Source organism: Crocodylus porosus, unplaced genomic scaffold (assembly GCF_001723895.1).
Source record: "Crocodylus porosus isolate Cpor-Errol unplaced genomic scaffold, CroPor_comp1, whole genome shotgun sequence".
NCBI classification, from domain to species: domain Eukaryota; kingdom Metazoa; phylum Chordata; order Crocodylia; family Crocodylidae; genus Crocodylus; species Crocodylus porosus.
In genome coordinates this window covers 37,583,682-37,603,571 of record NW_017728949.1, presented here as the reverse complement: position 1 = coordinate 37,603,571, position 19,890 = coordinate 37,583,682, and the positions used below count along the sequence as shown (strand labels likewise).

At 45.8% G+C, this 19,890-nt stretch overlaps 1 protein-coding gene across 1 annotated transcript in view; it reads right to left on the bottom strand.

Annotated features, from left to right (window-relative positions):
• The window catches only part of CCDC141 (coiled-coil domain containing 141), a 165,967-nt gene that overhangs the window by 90,016 nt on the left and 56,061 nt on the right, over nt 1-19,890 (bottom strand). The window contains exon 6 of the mRNA XM_019554677.1: nt 9,801-9,920. Within this exon, the coding sequence (XP_019410222.1) occupies nt 9,801-9,920 (120 nt within the window). The remainder of the gene's footprint in view (nt 1-9,800; nt 9,921-19,890) is intronic.

Sequence of the window (19,890 nt, the reverse complement as noted above, 5' to 3'; positions counted from 1 at the left end):
TTTAAGAGGAGGTTAGATGAACACCTTGCTGGGGTCATTTGACCCCAGTAATCTTTCCTGCCATGGCAGGGGGTTGGACTACTCAGGTCCCTTCTGACCCTAGAAACTATGAAACTATGAAAAGTTCAGTTCACTTAACTTTCAAAATGGCTGAAATTAGTTTTAAGATAAAGCTGGCTGGATGTAGTATCAGACTGAACTGATTAAAGTCAAACTGGCTTAATGGAACTTGTGGCCCAGAACTCTTCCTGGTTCAAGTTAACTCACAGTCCCCCAGCATCCCAGGATACTTTGCAGCCCTGGGCTGTGCCATCTGCTGCAGTGGAGCAGGGTTAGTGTCACACCTAGGTCCCTAGCTGGAGCACTATCATTGCTCTAGCTGACTGAGAAGCGGGTAGGGAAAAAATCAGGTCCAGACCCAGCTGGGGTCTGCCTGGTGGGGGAGGAAGACTCATAAACTTTTTGCTGTTCCCTGCTTGAGCAGAGAGTGGGGAGGCATGGCCAGGCCCCAGCCAAGGACTGGCATGCTGAGGCAAAAGGGGGGGGAGGGTGTGCTAAACCCCTCCCTGGCCCACACATGACCCCATCCTAGGTCTGCTTGGTGGGAGTGAAGCAGCACCTGCCAGGCTTTTCTCCACTTGAGAAGAGAGCAGGGGGACATGGCAAGGTCTCAGTTTGGGGCTGGCATGCTGAGGCAGAGGGGGTGAGTGGGGTTTAACCCCTCCACCTGCTTGAGCAGAAAGGGGAGAAAAGCTTGGCAATGGCTGCTTCACCCCCCCCCCCCAAAGCAGACCCTGACTGGGTCAGTATGAGCCAGGGAGGGGGCTTAAACCCCCTTTTTCCCCTTCAATCTCTGTCCCTCTTTTCACTCAAGAGGAAAGCAGATCCAGAAAATTTATAACTGTGGTTGCACTGAAAAGAAATTGAAAGGTCAATTTTAACAGACCCTGACTGGGTCAGTATGAGCCAGGGAGGGGGCTTAAACCCCCTTTTTCCCCTTCAATCTCAATGTGCCAGCCCAGGCCAAGACCTGGTCATAACTCTTTCTGTCCCTCTTTTCACTCAAGAGGAAAGCATGGAAAAGTCTGGCAGGGGCTGCTTTGCCCTGTCCCCCAAGCAAACCTGGGCTGGGGTTGGTAAGGGCCAGGGTGGCAGTTTAACCCCCCTTCCCCCCCACATCATATTCAGTGGACCAGCTGGAGCCTGGCCACATGCCTCTCTCTGTTTGAGGAGGGAGGCAGGAAAAAGCCCTGAAGAGCTTCTCTCCTACCTTCTCTCCCTTCCCTTTGGCTGTGGCCAGAAAGCGGTGGCCAGAAGGCATGCTCTAGCACCCCCCAGCTATTGGCCTGAGCCACTGCAGGCATGTGGCTGCATTTCAGGAATCAAAAGTGAATGTCTGTTCTCTTGCTTCTTGGTTCAATCTGTGCATGTTAGACTAACCTGCAAAGTTTTAATTGATTCAGTCTTGGGCTTTTTGACTGTTTATACCAGGGACGAGCAATCATTTTGGGTGGAGGGCTGCTTACCCAATTTTGGCAGGCTGTCGAGGACCACATGGGTAGCCCCGTCCCTTGACAGGTGCCCCACCCCGTGGTTACCATCTTGAGAACAATGTCCCAATGTCTTGGGACCAACATGCCAGGGCCAGCTCCCTGCTGCAGCTGCTTGCAGCCCATGTTGGGGCTGTCTGGAGCAGGCACAGCCAGCCTCATGTGGGCTGAAGGTGGCTGCAGTGTGGGACGCTGGCCATGGGGTGGGCAAGGGGCCACTTTTCCCACGCTCATCACTAGCTTGTAACCCACCCCATGTGGGGGGGAGAAAGCAGCTCCTTGCCTGCCCCATGCCTGGCGCCCTGTGTGCAGCTGCTTGCAGCTGTCCTTGGGCTGCCTATGCCTGCTCCAGACAGCCCCACATGGGCTACAAGTGCCTGCATCAGGGACCACCTGATGCAGCAGCTGCAGCGTGGGGCACCGGGTGTGGAGGGTCTGCTTCCCCCCACCGCACTGCTTCCCTGCCCGGGGTCCCCCCTACTTACCTAAGCTTCCCGTGCTAAGGCAGCCAATGCTCCCAGCCCAGAAACCCTGGCTGGGGGGTGGGGTCCGGTGGGCCCCGTTGTTGTTGGAGCCCGCTGGGCTTCCCCTGGGTCCTACTGCCCTTGGTTCCTGCATTTTTGACAGGAACCAAGAGCAGAGAAATATTAATTTTCTACATTTTTTTAGGGGCCCCTTCCTCCCTCTTCTTCTTTTATTATATTATTATTATTTTTATAGAATAAAAGGTGTACTTATAATAAAAATATAGTTTGTAGATGCTTTTCTGGGTATAAAATAGTATTCAGCATCAGTATGTCCTCCCCCCCAGCTGTATTTGTTCTATTTGTTGTATGTGCCATGGCATTTCACCCTTTTATGTTTTATATTCTATGCTTTTTACCTTTGTAACAAATCTACTTTAAGTTTAAAAGTAAGTTGCACCATGTAACAATGTCAGCAAAGGTGGGAATCAAACTGTGGTTTCTCTGTATCGAGCAGGTCCCTGAATGAATCATGATTGACTGTGCAACACAGTAGCTAGCCAGGATAACAAGTTAGCAAGCGGCAATTAAAACCTAGGAAACCACAGACTAATGAGAGGAAAGGATCAATACAGAGCCAGGAACTCCCTGAAATTTCACTGTTAAAGGTACAAAAGCCCAGTCTGAACTAATCAGTGCCGGCAACCGAATGACTCTTGGGACTGAATACCCCACCCCCCTGATCAACTGCTCAAGAGCCCTATTCATCATGGCAGTGAATTAATCAAACTTCATCAATGGACTCCTGAGACTGCATGTACCTGTGGACATGATTTCCTGCGGCCGACAGCTGCCATCCAGCAACCACCAAGGGGGACATTCCACAAGGTCGGCAAGCCCAAAAATTGGGGTGTCACCAAAGTCTGCCAAAAAGGGATAAAAGGCAGCGAAGAATGACCCCCAACAGTGCCCTCTTTGACCTGACCAGCACCCTGCCTGCCCAGCCAGAAGGACCAGCTGGCGACCCCCTTCTGAAGCAACATCACACTGAAAGAAGCCTTGACTGATCATCGATGATGGACTTCAGTGCTTGGGGATAGGTATATCTTGACACCAGTGCTTAGTGTTCACAGCTAGCTATTGTGAGTGTATGTGTGTACATGAATGTGTGCATGTTTGAGGGGATCAGCCCCAAGGTTTATGATCTGACTTTTGCATCTGTCTAATAAACTAGAATTCTATGATGATCTTGTGAGTTGGTCCTTTGTAGCCAACAGCCAAATCTGTCCAATCTCTCCAAATCAATTCAGAGGGTTCAGAAATGATTCAGAGAGATTAAAGGGTCCTCTGATTCAATTCAGATTTAGATATTTGGCCACCAAATCAGGTCAAATCTCCACCGTATTGAATCAGGGACTGAAGCTTCACACAGCCCTAGTAGGGAGTGAGGGACACCAGCAGGGGTGGGGATGCTGTGGGTGCGGAGTGAGGGGCACTGGCAGGGTTCACAGATTCACAGAAGTTTAGGGCTGGAAGGGACCTCGTAAGATCATCCGGTCCAGTGGCTTGGGAGTGAGGGGCCTGGACCTGCATCCTGGTGAGCGAAGAGGGAAGCTCTGATTTTCCATGATAAAAAAACTTGAAATCAAATACCAAAATTTATAGGTACTTAAAGTTTATTTTATTATAGTGGTTAAGACACTGGTAGGCTTCCAAATTGCTTTATAATTGTAAATATATCAATAAAACATTGTGTTCAACTGATACCTAAATATATAGTGGTGTTTCATTTTAATTGCAGATTTGGGGGGTTTTTTGATTGGAGAATTTGCAATTTTTAAACAGAGAAAACCAGGATTCCTGGTTATCACTGATGTAATATCACCTTAAAATTGTTTATGGCTACTCAAGTATTGGTGTTCAATAGAACAGGCAAGACACTGACATGCTAAGTAAACCTACCTTTTTACCATGAAGTTAATACAATGCTATGGTCTATTTCCAGCAAGATAAATAGATAGTTTAAGGCCCTTGTTGCTTTTGAGATCTTCATACTTTTGTGATGTGAGCATGGGTGATGTGGAATGTGAGACATTGTCTGATTCATCACAGTTAGAGAAAGTATATTGTTATCCAAATACTGTGTAAAGTTCCCCTTACAGTTCTTTTAAACATGAACTGAAAGGATCTCTCCACCTGTTCCCACATTATCTGGTGGTAACTGGCATTGGTGATAGCTCATACACTGAGTTCAGAGTGAAATCTAGTTCCTATCAGCTCTGAAATTTATGCAGAACACTCCATGCGTTTTAATTAGAACACGAGTAGAATACAGAAGGGAGGGCCAGCAGGGAAGGTAATTCCAACTGTAGTTTTAATGCTTTCAGAAAAATTCAATATTATATTTTTCCCACTACTAATGAGATTGCTTCCAGTTTATGTGCTGCAAAAACTGCTATCTGCTTTTAATTGGGGACAGCATTAAAGAATCCGCATATACAACAAATTGCTCACTAAAATGAATGTAGAATTTTGAAGCAAGCATTAATATGGTTGTTTTATTATTCAGAGATCTGAAATTAATTTCTGCTCTGAGACTTTTTGGCTTCAGATAGTATGTCTCTGTTTAAATTAGATTATATGCAACAATTCCTTAGTCTTACATAGTATTTTATAGATTCCAAGGTTTGCCTAGTAATTACCTCAGAAAATTTGAGCTCAATTTATTAAAGCCGTTCTTTTTTTACAAGTATTTTACAATTTTGTCACCTAGTACTCACAAAAAGGGTCAGGGTGCATAATAAATCCTCAGTTCAAGCATCAGACTAGTCAAAGACTAATATGAGAATGAAACATAGTAATAATTAATCAGACTGAAAACAATCCAAATAACTCCATGTACAATGTGTGTGGCAAAAAGCTGAGTATGTGACAAGTAAATTTTCCTAAACAAATACTCTTGGCTGGAATTTACACTAATCTGGGGTTTAAAAGCTCCTCCAGAAAATGCAATCACCTCTGCATTTGAGCACCTAGTAGCAGGCTTTCTTGCAAAATGTTGCTCCATGGGGAGAAGAGACTGCCATCTCCTCAAAAGCACAGTATGTTGGGTAGCTGTAGCACTTGAAAGTGATCTTGTACACTGTAACTTTGTTTCAGCGTGAATTCATCACAATTTTTTTTCAGGGAAAATATTGATCCTACAGACAGCTGGTTAAACTGCTAGTGCGGTATATTTTCTATAATGCTGTCTTTGGGATTTTTTTGTTTTGTTTTGGTTTTTGCTCTTACTCCAGTGCTATTCAGTAGCTTTATAAGTGATTTGGAAGGAATTAAAATGCTTTATAAAGCCTGAAAATGACAAAAATAGTGGAGAGTTAAATAATAAATGGGTCAGTTAATAGAGATTAATGTGGATCCCTTATAAGGTGGACTCATTTGAACGTCCAGTTTCTTTTATAGCTAATTGCAGGGTCACATATCTAAGAACAAGGTCACATATAGAATGAAGGATTGCCTCTTAGGAAGCAGTGACTCTGAACTTGAGGGTCATGGTGGATGACCAAGTGCACATGTCCTCTGAGGATATATAAGCAGAACAAGGAGCTCAATTAAAGGAGTAGCATTTGTCTTTACATAGCACAAAGGACCATTAGTGGACTGCTGAGACAGACCACCTCTCTCTGCTCCTGCAATACTGAGTCCAGTCCTTGAAGTCTCGCTTTAGAACAGTGGCTGAAAAATTGGAAAGGGTTTATTAAAATTGCTGCAAGAAGTATCTGAGGTATAGAAAACCTGTCTCAAAATGAATGAGTTTGCTAAGTTCCCTACCTAGTTTATGAAATAAAACATTAGGAGATTTCTACATCATGGTCTACAAAGACGTATGTGAGGAGAATATTTGCAACTGCACAAGCTGCTTTAATCTAATAGACAAAAGCCTCACAAAAGCTGAAACCTGAAACTGGACAAACTCATGCTAGATAATTTAACTATGAGAGTAATTAAGCACTAGAACAACTCATGCAGGATGGGGTGAATTCATTATTGCTTGGAATTTTAAATCAACACCAGGTGTCTAAGAAATAAGCTGCAGCTCAATTACAAGATACAAGATTTATGAATCTGGGAATTTCCTGGTGAAAGAGAAATTATTTCTATAAATAGACAGTTAAAAGTAGCTGAAGGACTAACAAAGGATACCTGATTAAATAATAACCTACACTATAACCTGAGTAATGACTTTTGAGTCTACTATTTTGGAAGCCAGGCAATAAAGGCTTAATTGTAATGATGACTATACCTTTTCAAGTGATAATTCTATTACAGTAATTGCTGTTACTATAGTTGGAAACATTATTTGAGCCTGGACACATGAACAAGTTACAGAGTTAACAGGAGGGGTGACTTGGGCTGTAAACAGATGTCTCATTTAAGATGGTCCTGGTTGTCCTGGGATAGTAAGTGAAACTTACCCTTGAAAAAAACAGAACTAAGTTACCATAGTTTAGTTTTGACTTACAATGAGACAGGAGCAGACAAGTAACAAGTTGCTTCAATTCAAAGAGTAAGGGTTCTTCTCTTAACTGGACATGATGTGGTCATCTGCCCACACTTCAGAGCTATGTCTACAGCTGCTACCAATATAATGGCAAGATAAACAGAATTTGGCATGATGAAACAAATTTAATCCTAACATGATAATGCATACAGTCAACATTTAAAATGTTCACAATGCAGAGCATCAGAATTTGGAGACTGTCAAAATCTGCCCTTGTAGAGATTCAAGGCTGAGAACACTTTAAATGGTAGAATTTAATAAGGATTTAAACAGTTGTAAGAGCCTAGGTTCATATTATATAGCACTAAGTCTCTGCTATGTATTTTGCATGTTATCTCATATATTTTACAGACACATATGCACACAGATGCACATGAACCAATAAGGATTTGGGGCTTTTTGATTACTCCTTCAGAACCTTGATTTAGTAGCTCCAGAGTTATATAGAAATGCATCTCCCATCTTATTAAAGAGATTCAGTAAAGTTTGGAGATAAAATATAGTAAAATTACCTCAGGCAGGGCATTTAACAACAGATGAGTGACTGGAGGTTTAAAGTGCAAGTATGTTCCCCTGTGGAATAGCCAACAGGGGTGCTATGCTATTTTCATCTTCCACAGGTATTGAATATTTGTTTTATTCCAATTTTACTTAGCCTGTGAATGAAACTGTCAAGTTCATCAGCTTTTGTTTCTAGATCCAAGGCCAAAAAATCAGCACGTCTAATGAAAATATTTACTATAAAGCTTGGCCTTTCTAGCAATGTTTATTAGAATACTTATTAAATTGATGCATTTTATTTGAAACTTGGGAATCAAGGTGTCAAACTCCCTTTCCTTCTGCTTTTAATATAAGCATAGTAGCGGTATGACAAAGTAACCTACCCAGAACTGTAATTCAGCTTTCTGCAATACATTTCCAGTATGCAGTTCAAGTTGGCTTCTGTACCTACGTTTTACATCGTAAGTACAGGCATATGTTTACAGCAAGATTCACTCTGAAAAGTTCATTTCTCTGAGCTAGACCATGCCACTAATAAAATCAATGGGAGGATAAAAGTAAGTTATACTAAATCATAATTTGTATGGTTCTGTAACGGTAGCTTCCAAAGCTAAATGATGCTTTAAAATAGCCATATAAAAAGAATAAGATACCATAAGTTGATACGAACAACTTAATTACTTAATATATGGATGCAAAATTACTAAAATAAGTCAATAATGATTATTATTGAAGTGCTTTCCAGTGACCCCAACCTTGCATGTGGATCTACTACTGTACAAAATGAAGATGTGTGTATTTTTTAAAGTGTAGTCATGGGATTTTTTTTCAGTTCAAAGACTAAATTGTAAGGGCAGCCTCAGAGCAGGGACTTTCATGGGGATTAATCATCATCCGGATACAGAGAGACTCAAAGATATGTCAGGTCATCAACCTCTCTGAGAAGGTCACTATTTGTTTGGAAATGCCCTGAAAATTTGTCATCACTTTTTCACACCATCATTGTTAGAGTCGTGAGCAACATGTATTCAACAGCAGAAGAGTAAATTTTCAAGAGTAAATTGGATGCTTATCTTGCTGGGATCCTATGACCCCAGCTGACTTCCTGCCCTTTGGGCAGGTGGCTGGACTCGATGATCTCCCGAGGTCCCTTCCAGCCCTAATGTCTATGAAATAATGTTTATGAAATCTAAGAATGCAGTTATACAGTTTTAGAGGAACAAATCTTTCTAGATTAACCCCCACCCCCCAAAAAAACCACAAAAAAACAACAACTGGGATACTTAAGAGAGGCATTAGAAGAGTATTTTATTTTGCATACACTGAAATTGTCAACCATTAATTATGAGCATGGATGAATGGATAACTATAAATGGTAACGCTTAAATAAACCATAGCAGCAACAGGAACTGAACAAATGAGTCTTATAGAAGAACAAAGTCTTTTGCACAAAGCACGTTTGTCCTATCAGCCAGGTTCTATTTTATTCCCTGCCCACAAACTTCTGCAGCTCGGCGGGCATGACCCAGTGCAGCAGGGAGCTTGCAGTCCCTCTGCGCAGCCCCACTGTTCCCAGCTGCTCCAAGTTGCACCTGCCAGATTGAAGAGGCACCTGGGGAAGGGAAGCAGGGCAGATCCAGGAGCAGTGAGCAGCCAGCATTCTCTTCCATCCTGCTTCTCTCCCCCAAGAGAGGGCAGCCTGCCCCGCACTGCCCGGGCGATGCACCCCCTGCACATGCTGCTGCTTGCAGAACAAAGCTCGCAGCCTCTCCGTGTAGCAGTTACTGTATTGTGTGATTACTGCTTGAAACTGTCATGGTTTGTGGGGGCAGTAGAGTGAGGCTGGTATGTATCCCTATTAATTACATGTAATAATGGATTCACTTTATGTGAATTTGCTTTATGCAAGGTTTTTTTGCAACCCGTTCATTAAGAGAATGTATTTAAAATATAGAGCTAAAAATTCCCGTTGAAATGTAAGTTCCATTGACTGTGTTTAAATCAAATTTCACTGAAAACGCACAACTGTAATGATAATTGACTGCCAAATTTTACTGTTATCAAAACTGTCTTGAATTGTTCTATTTGCTTCCCTTTTAGCCTTTAAAATTTGTCACAAAGCCTCTGCTTTTATTTATAAATTATGTGTGGTTATCTGACCATCAGATTGTTTAATTATTATTAAACAATGTATTAAATTACTTTCTCATTGCTTTATATTAATGCAATAAAGGTTAGGAAATGAAACCAAGAGCATTGTATGTGTAACACAACTTACGTTGCAAATACCCCTCTCTCAGGGCCCTGGTGTACATTCAAATTAAAGCTGGGTAGAAACCAGTTATATAGTTGTTATATATTTTGAACACATAACTTTATAGCTGGCTTGCTCTTTTTATAGATGGATAGTCATTTTTATTGTGTGGTAATTATTTTGCACATGTGGCTGGTTTAAATTTATTGTGTTATTATGCAGTTAATTGTGTGATAATTACTTTGCATTTGTGGAGGATCTTACTCTGCATGTGTGACTGGTCTAAACTTATTGCATAATTAGCCAGTTAATTGTGTATTATATGTAACATGTAGCAAGGGCCTTATACAAACACAAATAGAGTATTCACCTACACCATGTATAAATTAAGATGTATACATATATGCATATATAAAAATGTGATATTTCCTTTTTCAGTTGGTTCATTTAGTATTTTTCACATTTCTTACCTTAGCTTTGAATTCCATTTCCTTATGTTCACAAAGAAGCTCTTTATTTTCTGTTAACGATGAGCCAAGGTTTTGCTTACGTAAGTAATCTCGGAGATCTTTCTTGTACAATGATGTTACCTAAATGAAAACAAAAATGAGATTTTCAGTCACTAGCTAAAGCATATAAAGGGTATAAATTAGGGCTGTGCGAAGCTACAGGTGGTGATTCGATTCGGAGGAGATTCGGCTCAATTCGGTGGCTGAATCTGAATTGAATCAGGGGACCAATTAAAAGGTCTGCATCGATTCAAAGCTGTCCTAATCTTCAGCAAAGATTCGGAGAGTTTTGATGTTTCAGACAGTCCCCAGTGGCTGCAGCTGGACTCGGAGCTGGTAAGCAGGGGTGGGGGTGAGGTTAGGGGACCATGGGGAGGACCACTGCCAGTCCCCATCCCCTCCTTGCTCCCCCTTCCCTGACCCCTGCCTACTCCCCCAGCCCCCCCCCCCATGGCTGCCCCTCCTGCCTCAGCTCCCAGTACTGTAAAAAAAAGCCCCACTTACTGGGTGCTGCTGGGCAGGGGGGCAATCTCCACTGGTCCATGCCACATGGCGGGCTCTGTCATGAGCCCCCTCACCCCTTCTGCTCCCCCAGGCCCTCTGTGGCTGCCCCACCCACCCCAACTCCAGCTCTTTAAGAAAAAAAACCTGAAAAAACCCTGGGACTCACCACTCCTGCAGCAGTCTCAGGGCTTTGGGGGGGCTCATGCAGAGACCCCCCAAATGGCATGAGGCAGCAGGGATAACCCCCCCATGCAGCAGAAATGGTGAGTACAGGGGTTTTTCTCAGGTTTTTTTTTTTTTAAAGGGCTGGAGACACGGTGGGCAGGGCAGCCATGGGGGGGGGGGGCTGGGACAGCAGGGGGAAGCCAGGGGGACTCATGCAGAGCACCCCAAACAGCATGAGGCAGTGGGGGGCAGCAGAGATCACCCCCCCCATCTGGCAGCACCCAGTGAGCTGGGGCTTTGTTTTCTAAGCGCCAGGAGCTGGGGAGGGAGGAGCAGCCATTGCCAGGCTAGGAAAGAGGGCAGGGGATGGGCCTGGCCTGCCTGATTTGGAGATTCAGGACAGTGATTTGAATTACTGAATTGAAACACTGTCCCCCAAACTGGCTGGATCCAAATCCAAAGTGAATACTAGCTGGCCTACAGGCCTAGTACCAATGCCATCTACCAAGTAGGCCCTGATTTTGCATGTAGGGCCAACTCCTATTTCAGCTCTATACAATTAAGCAGCACTGACATCCCTGCAAGAGTACCATTTTTGGCAGAGTCAGAATTTAGAATTTATTTTCATGTGTGGCAGACTAGGTCCATGCATCATTACCTGAAGTAGAATGGTGGCAGAAAAGCACCCTTCTGAATTTTAACTCAGTAAGGCACTCATATAGGGTATGGAAAACCCTGGTTCTGGGTCCCCCCTCACCCAAAGGGGCTTGAACCTCCACCTCTCACTTGTGGTTTTTCTTCAACCAAGGTTTTGGTGATTATGTGGAATTATGTGCATTTCTGTGCAATTCCCTTCCACCTGACAGTCTACTTGGCCACTACTACAAGGCAAATGTAACTATGCTGGTGAAAGCAGTATTTAAACCACCTGAGTGCCAAATGTTGCACTTATGCAGTAAAGGCCCTGCTACAGATTCAAATTAAAACTGGATAGAAACCAGCTATAGAGTTGTTACCCATTTTCAAACACTAACATTATAGCTGGTTGGCTCTTCTTATAGCTGGATAGACATTTTTATTGTGTGATAATTACTTTGCATGTGTAGCTGATGTAAATTTATTGGATGATTAACCAGTTAATTGTGTTATATATGTAATATGTAGCAGGGCCCTTATGTACATGACACTTAGATATGAAAAGGCAAAATAGAATTCTTCTTGGTCCACAGTACTGTGTTTTCATGTTCTTATTTAAAGCCATATGCCTAGATGAAAAAATATCATGGGCCAAATGGGTGTGTATTGCAATGTACATAATACAAGCAAAAGGGCTTGTTATATATGAAGTATGTTTTATTAATCAATATAGCAGGTGCAATTCCAGAAAAAGAAAATCAAGTAACTCATGGGAGAAGCTGTGTATATTCTGAAATGGTAAAGAAATTATATATTTTTCCTAGAAACACATTAATTTAAAAAATTTTCTTCCATGTATAGTCAGAGACAATAAATCCAAGAACATTACAACAGTACATAAAAAGTTTAAACTAGATGGACCATATGATCTAATAGGTATTTTCCAACTCTAGCTTCAGTAATTCAACAAAGCTATTAAATTGAATTCTGGAGAATAATCTTTTGTAGTCTAAGAAACAATTACAGCTTACAATTATGCAATAAGTATATACAGCAAACAAACACAGTAGTTAATTTATCTTACAAATTGCACTTGCATCTACTTCTCCTTGCATCTATTTCATTTGATTCACAGTAGGTACCTTATATATTCCTTGTAAGTAACACATGGCAAAGATCCCTGAGTGAAGCTTTGTATTTTAAAATAGTGCTGTGAATGAATTATTAGTATCTAAGAGACCTGCTTCAATCTTTTCCAAGTTTCAAAAAAATTACCTACATCCTCTAGCCTTATACATCCCATTTAAAAGTACTTTGTAATATATGTAGACACAGATATACATCTCTCAGAATTTTATGAGATCTGCTTATAGGGATACTTTGAGGTTTATTTAAAATGTATTTTGAATCTTCTGAAAACAAAAGAACACTTATAACTGAAAATGCTTTAAAAAAATCTAAAATAACACATAGGGAAAATTATCTGTGGAATTCAACAGAGCCAGGAAAGCAAACAGATTATTAATGTAATTACATTTTAGTTTGATGTCTGCATCTCAATACTGTTTTGTAAAGTGCCTCCAATTTATTCCTTTCCTTTCCCAACCTCCCCCCCCCTTTTCTTTTTTTTACACAAGAGACCAGATTCTTTTTTAATACTATACTGTGCTGGGTATGTAAAAGCATATAGAGATTTATATGTGCACAGCTTAAAAATGCAATTCATAACTGGATTCTCTTTGAACTATTGAATACAATCAGGGCAATGTGAAATGAGATCTTTTGTCACAGAAATCTTTCAAGTTTAGGAATGCAGATGACATTGTCATTTCTTGGGAAAGGTGAGCTCACATTAGGCAGACTTTAGCTACCATTCACTTAATGCAGGTTTGTGGTGAAGGCTGCCCAACTCATAAAGTTCATAATCACACTCTCATAAGGGTATATCCATTCCTAGCATAAAGTGTGATATTAGTTATCATTACATTTATCTCTCATCAATAGGGTTAGAGCAGTGCAATCTCCTTCTTATGGGGGAAAGTCCTCTAAGGCAGAAGATAGGTTGCCTAGAATGAGTGAATGAGTTGAATCTCAGTGGGTATGTCTATACCTGCAAAAGATCCGAGAGCAGTAGCTACTCGAAAGTAAATGCTCCTGGGCATGCATCTAAACATGCAGGGAAGCAGGAGCAGATTTGCTGCTCCTAGCAACAAATCTGCTCCTGTGTCCTGTGGCCCTGCAACAGGCCCCTGCCACCACCAGGGGAAGCTGGAAGTTCTAGCTGCTGCTGCCTGTGGCCAGCAGGCATCTTTAGAAGGCAGACCCGCATACTGCTGCCTGGCCAGCCACCTTTCTGGCTGGGAGCAGCATGCAGAGTGCAGGGACAGCACGTGGTGGCTCTCTCACCACAGCCTTTGCCTCACCACACCATGACTACTTCAGTTGCTGCCCTTGGCAGTGACGGCCAGTGCTCCAGGCTCCTGCTGCCTATGTTGCTGGCCCTGCTGGCCCACCATGGCAACCACCATCTGGCCCAGGGCCACCTGGGCTCTGCAGGCTCCCCCACATGCAATGACCACCTGGTGAGTCACAATGCATGGTTCCAGGTCCTACACCACCATGAAGATGCCACCAGGACTCCAGCAGGGATGGTAATGACATGCTCCTGGACGCCACTGCCAGAGCCATCCACACCCTCCTGGACCCCAAGTCCCACTGCCTCTGGGGCCACCTGGCCAGCCAAGACTGGTGGCTGCACATTGTCCAGACCACCTGGGATGATGAACAGTGGCTGGAGACATATCAGATGATCTGGACCACCTTCCAGGACCTCCTGGAGCATCTCTGACTGCAATTGGAGTGGCAGGACACTGCCATACAGTAGTCCCGCCCTGCAGAAACCTGGCTGGCCATTGCCCAGCTCAAGCTGGCCATGCCCACTGGCCTCTGCTACATTGGCCACTTATTCAGCATGGGCAAGGCCACCACCAGGGAGGCCATTCTGGAGGTGTGAAGTGCCCTCCAGGATGTGCTGGGGCATACTGTATTCCATGTGTATGACCCCCTGGTGGTGGTGGTGGGGTTCCATGCCCTGGGATTCCCTCAGTGCATTGGGACCTTGGACAGGACCCACATCCCCATCATCTGCCTGCTCCATGGCAACTGCTCTTACTACAGCCAGGAGAGAAAGGTGTGGGGGGAGCTTCCATCTGTCATGCTCCAAGCCATCATCAACAACCTTCATGAATCTGAGTGCCGGCTGGGCAAGCAGTTTCCACAATGCCCACATGTTTCAGAACTCCATCCTGTCAGCCCTGGTACAGAGCAGGAACTTCATTCCAGGGGTACTGTTCCTTCAGCTGGGTGCAGTGTGGTCCCTCCCCTCCTCACTGGTGACCTCACTTACCCACTCCTTCCGTGGCTCATGCAACCCTAGACTGGCTAGCTGGACCCCACCAGGCCCACTTCAACCAGCGTGTGGGCCAGACCTGTGCCTTCATGGAGTATGCCTCTGGTCAGATGAAGAGATACTGGTGCACCCTCACACCCACCTCGAGTTCGCTGAGGCCAGCTTAACTCGGGTCATTGTTGCAGCCTATCTGCTGCATAACATCTGCGAGGCCTGGGGGGAACTGTTTTGTGAAGCCTGGGTGGAGAAGATGCAGTGGGCAGAGGTGCCTGGCAATGGGACCACCAGCTGTGGTGGCAGTGACAATGGTGGGCTCACCCCGCCAAGGCCCTGGGCAAGTTGCACACCCACTAGTGGGGGCCAAGGCACTGGGTATGAGAGGCGCTGGTCGACCACCTCTTTCTGCACTCCCTGCCTGGACAGCCGTCCATGTACCTCTGCCCCGCTACACACCCCCAGCACCATGCACATTGTGGATAGTTCTCATACAAGCCATATATTCCCCTCACAGAAACAGACCCCCTTCTTCCCCCACAACAGAGGCCATCCCCACATCCCTCTATCCATACAGCACCCCTATACCCCCCACGCCACCCACTACCAATAAAATACCCTCTTCCCCATGCAAACTATTTCTATTGTTGTGGTTGTGCATTCCCTCCTGGAGTGGGGGGCCATGGGATGGGGACAGAGCCTGGGGACAGATACACAGCATCTGGCCTTTGGCCATGCACCTGTTGGTGAGTATACCATGGAGAACCCAATGGCCAGGGGGCTCAGCCAGGGTCAATGGCAGCCACTGCTTTCTCAGCACACCCATCTCCCCCTCCAGCAGCCAGTGGCCAGAGCCAAAAGGACCCATGCATAATGCTGGCCCTGCTGCACGTAGCTCCTGCTCCTTGGCCATGTGGAACTGGGGCAAGTGGTAGGGCTGGGCCTAGGTGGGTGGGATGAGGCTGGGTGGTGGGGGACCCAGGGCGGAAGCTGGAGCTGACACTCCTGGCCAGTGAAGGTGGTGCTGGACTTCCACCCAGGTCCACAGGGAAACCTGCTGCTGAGAAGTGGGTGGCTGCCAGGGGGCACGTGGGGCTGCAGTTGGGGGCAGGGCAGTGGGTATCATGAAGGCAACTGCCAGAGCCAGGATGGTGTCCAGCGCCCAGCAGTCCTCCACAAGCACAGCCTGGTGCTCCAGAGCCTTTATGTGGTGCTTCTCCAGGACTAGGAACCTCACCCTGAACTCTCAGTCTGCCTGTTCCCCTTCCTCCTCACGGGCCGCATCCTCTGCCTGACAAGCATCCTGCTGGGCAATGTCCTTTCCACACCATGCCTACTTCTGGGCAACATCTTCCATCTGTCATGCCTATGAGTCTGCCAAATGCTCTTTGTATACCATCACCAGTCAGTTCAGCAGGAGGGTTCAGTCCTGGCCTTTCTCTGGTAGAGCTGGTGCATTTGCAGGACACCAGCTGAGGCTGGTAGTGACCTTGAGTTACCTCCACCTACCAACTGCTGTCTCCCCCACACATTCAGTTGCAGGACCTACAGAGCCATGAGAAGAAGCTGTTTGTGAGAGTTTGCAACATTTCTAAGATAAGATGCTCTGTACCAGACCATGCATTTATGGGTGCCCACAGATCATAGTAAATCAGCCAGGCAGGCCTGGGCCCAGGCGGTTGCTGGCTAAGTCCCCCTCACTGCTTATTCCTCATGGGCCAGTGGGCTGCTGAGTGCTTTCTGCAGGCAGCCTGTCTCCCTATTCCCAGGCTAGGACAGGCCTGGTCCCACCTACTGCCACAGCTCCACAGCCACCCCCACTCCTTCTCCTGCAGGCCAGACTGTCTGCTGTGATGCCACCAAGCCCATGGAATTGTCCTCAGGGGATATGGGGCTCCAGGATGACTGGGATGCCTCTCTAGGGAGGCACCTTGGGGCCTGCCCCCCCCATGTTGGTGCTGTGCCTTGAGTGTACCCCTGCTGTGAGTGTCTCAGGTGTGGTGCAAGAAGCATGGGCCAGGGGCTGCCCATCTGCTGCAGATGGCCATGGTGCCCTGGGTGCCCCTGAACACCTGGCATGGGACCCTGAGCATTGATGGTGCAGTGGGCAAGCCCACACTGCCCTGCAACTTCCTGATGCCTACAGCCAAGGAGGACATTGATGATGGCATCAACACATCCCTCAGCATGTGAGAGGCCCATGTCTGCCTAGCTGTGGGGACACAGTATTCTTCAAGTTTTGCACTGTCTCCTGCCTCCCTGCGTGCTGTGGGAAGGGAACTCAGGGACCAGGGAAGTATGCCTGGGCCAGGCAGAGAGTGGGGGCAGGGGTTGGGGGTGGGGCAGAGGCAGGCACCAGGGCAGGGAGGGCCCTCCCCCTAGTGTGAGGCTTACCAAGTGAGCAGGGCTGCTGTGCCCAGCAGTTCAGGTCGGTCCCTGATGGCAGTGATGGTATGTGGCTTCCAGAGGTGTCCTGAGTCAGAGGGGTGCAGCATCCAGCTGTCTGGGCAGGGGCACCCTTTGGGGAGGAGCTGGAGCTGCTGGTGGCCAGTGATGCCATGGCCAGTCTGGTCTTGTGGGCAGGGCTGAGGCCATGGAGCTGGCAGGGCAGGTGCTGGCCCAGGGTCCCAGAGCTGCTGGATGACACTGGGGGTGAGGAGCCTGGCAGGATGGGCTGCTGGCAGCCTGAGGGGCCCTCCACTGGTGACATGTCACCATGGATGCCAGGCTGTAGCAGAGGCTCAGGCAGGCTACCTGTGCTCAAGTACACAGCATGGCTATGGTGAGGGCATTAGAATGTCATCCAGTTGCCGCATAAAGGGCATAGATTTGCAGGAAGTCCCCGACTGATGGTTGTGGTTGGTGATGGTGACCTGTTGTGCCCAGAAGGTCTTGACCTTTATGAGGCATTGGTGTGCTGACCAGTCATGCCTATGTGTCTGCAAATGGCCTGACAGCTCCTCATAAATATAGGCACTGGAGTCCCTGCCCCACATGAACTGTCTGAGCATCTCAGCCTTGCCCCACAATGCAATCAGTTCTGTAGTCTCCTGGGACCAGCTGGGGCCCTGGGTGGTGGTGTGTGGCATCAGGAAGGATGCCAGTGTGGATCTCATGACAGCTCACTAGGCCTCTGTGCAGCTGTCCCAGTGCCCTGTGCTGGGGCACAGCATAGGACTGGCAGCTGTGTGGTTAGGTGGTGCCAGACAGCAGCTGCAGGGTCCAGGTAGGCTGCTGTGGGTCACCTGCAGCCAGGTGGAGCTGCCCTCAATGGCCAGAAGCTGGTTGCAGCTGGGCCTGGGTGCTGCCAGGCCTGGCAGGTACCTGAAGCACCCTGCATATCTGGTTGGCACAGTCCTGGTAGTTGTGCAGCACTGCTGTGCCAGGAAGCGGCACTGGGCAGTGCTGTTGCAGGTGCCCTGTGGCTTGTGCTGGGGGAAGCAGTGGCCAGCTGTGGCCACAGGTTGCCTACATGTGCCCCAGAGCTGCAGCATGGCCACAGGCTTTTAAGGATCTGGGGCTGGGGCTGGCATACAGCCAGTCCACCCCTGGGGCAGGAGAGGCTTCTAGCAGTGGAACCTAGAGCAGAGCTGTTACTATTCATGAGCAAATCTGCTACTCCTAAAGCAGCTCCAGAGCAATTTATTTTTGCAGTGCTACAGACTTTGTAACATTACAGAAATGATGTGTGTCAGCAGCCTAAGAAACATTAGGTTATTGACTAACACGCTTGGTATACAGTACCAATTAAATTTGAAGTCAAAAGCATTTTGGCCAGTTCACTGGAATCATGGTGTATTATATAACATGATAAACAAGTCTGTCTTCTTTGATTTGTTAACTTGGAATTTTAAACAGCTGTTTCAGCTAACCCCCTTCACTATCCAATCAAAAACTTGTCTCCCTTGTTTAGTGGTGCTTTTGACCTAGGATAGCTGGCTTGGCTGCAGTTAGTAGGCTAAAACTGGAACGAGGATCTTAACTCAGGTGTATCTACCTGCTTTGCTGTGGGGGATGCAGGCTATATTACCTCAAATGCCTTTTCACATTTTCTACCATGTGCTCATATGAGTTTATCCACAATTCACTGGGAAAGAATTATAAGGAAGTCCAGCTTACTGAAGTACAAAGTGCCAAAGGGATAATGCCACAGAAATCCTAGGACTACACAGGGACATGTACAGCACCTGTGTGTATAGTTACTCAAGTGTGACTGCTCACCCTTGGCCTATGTTAACCCTGCCACTCAAAACCTAGCTTCTCTAATGGAAAAACTAATAAGGCAATAACTTCTGCATTTCTATTCTGGCTTTGAAAATGAATTCACTGTTATCTTAATTCTCTGCACCTGTTCTTCTCTATAAAGGGACCAGCAATATTTTATTACTTAATATCTATAAATAACCCTGAAAAAGAAAATTGCCATTTATTGTTATTATTTTCAATCACAATTTGATGGCAATTTGTAAAGCAAAAAAAATTGCCCTTAATGCAATCTCAGGTTTCATAAGGGAAGGATCTCTGAGAGGTACAGCTTTCCATTAAATGCACTAACTCAGAATTTGTGCTGAGTATGTTTCTGAGAATTCAGCATACTACTTGGGAGGTTTTCCATTTGTATTAGATTTGAAACAAGGGCAGAACTAGCAGAGAAAGGAAGTTTCTGAAAATCTAAGAAAAAACTGACTAATTCTATCTCTACATCCACCATAAATTTAATCTAACTTTACCAATTTACAGCATGTAGTTTGACTTTCATGAGCTGAACTACAGAAGGCATATTTTTACACAGATGAGCTAGTCTCAAACAATATACCCATATTCACCATAAATTGGTTTTTGCTTAGCATCAATTGCATAGATTTTTCTAACCTATGTATCTGACCATTTATTAGGGCTGTGCGAAATTTTAGCAGCCATTTCATTTCAGAGGTGTTTTGGACCATTCTGGCACCCGAAACACCAAATCCAAATTGAAATGGAAGGCTCCAAAACTTTTTGGAAATGTTTCAGAGAATTTTGGAGTTTTGGAGCTGGGCTTGCAGGGAACAAAAACTAAGAAGAGGGAGGGGAAAGAGGAGGGTTATTGCTCTGATATTGACATCTAGTTCCCAGTTCGATTCTCCAGATCTCTGACCACTTCCCCCAGTTCTTCCTGGGGGGTGCAGGCCCCCAATCTGGGCACAGGGTTTCAGCAGACTGCCACTGCAGACTGTGGCCAGCAACAGCTGCTCAGCACAACTCACACTGAGTGCTGGGAAGACTGTGGTGCTACCGCTGACCCCAGCCTGCAGCTGTAGCCTGCTGAAACTCAGCACACAGATTTGGGGGCCCACGCCTCCC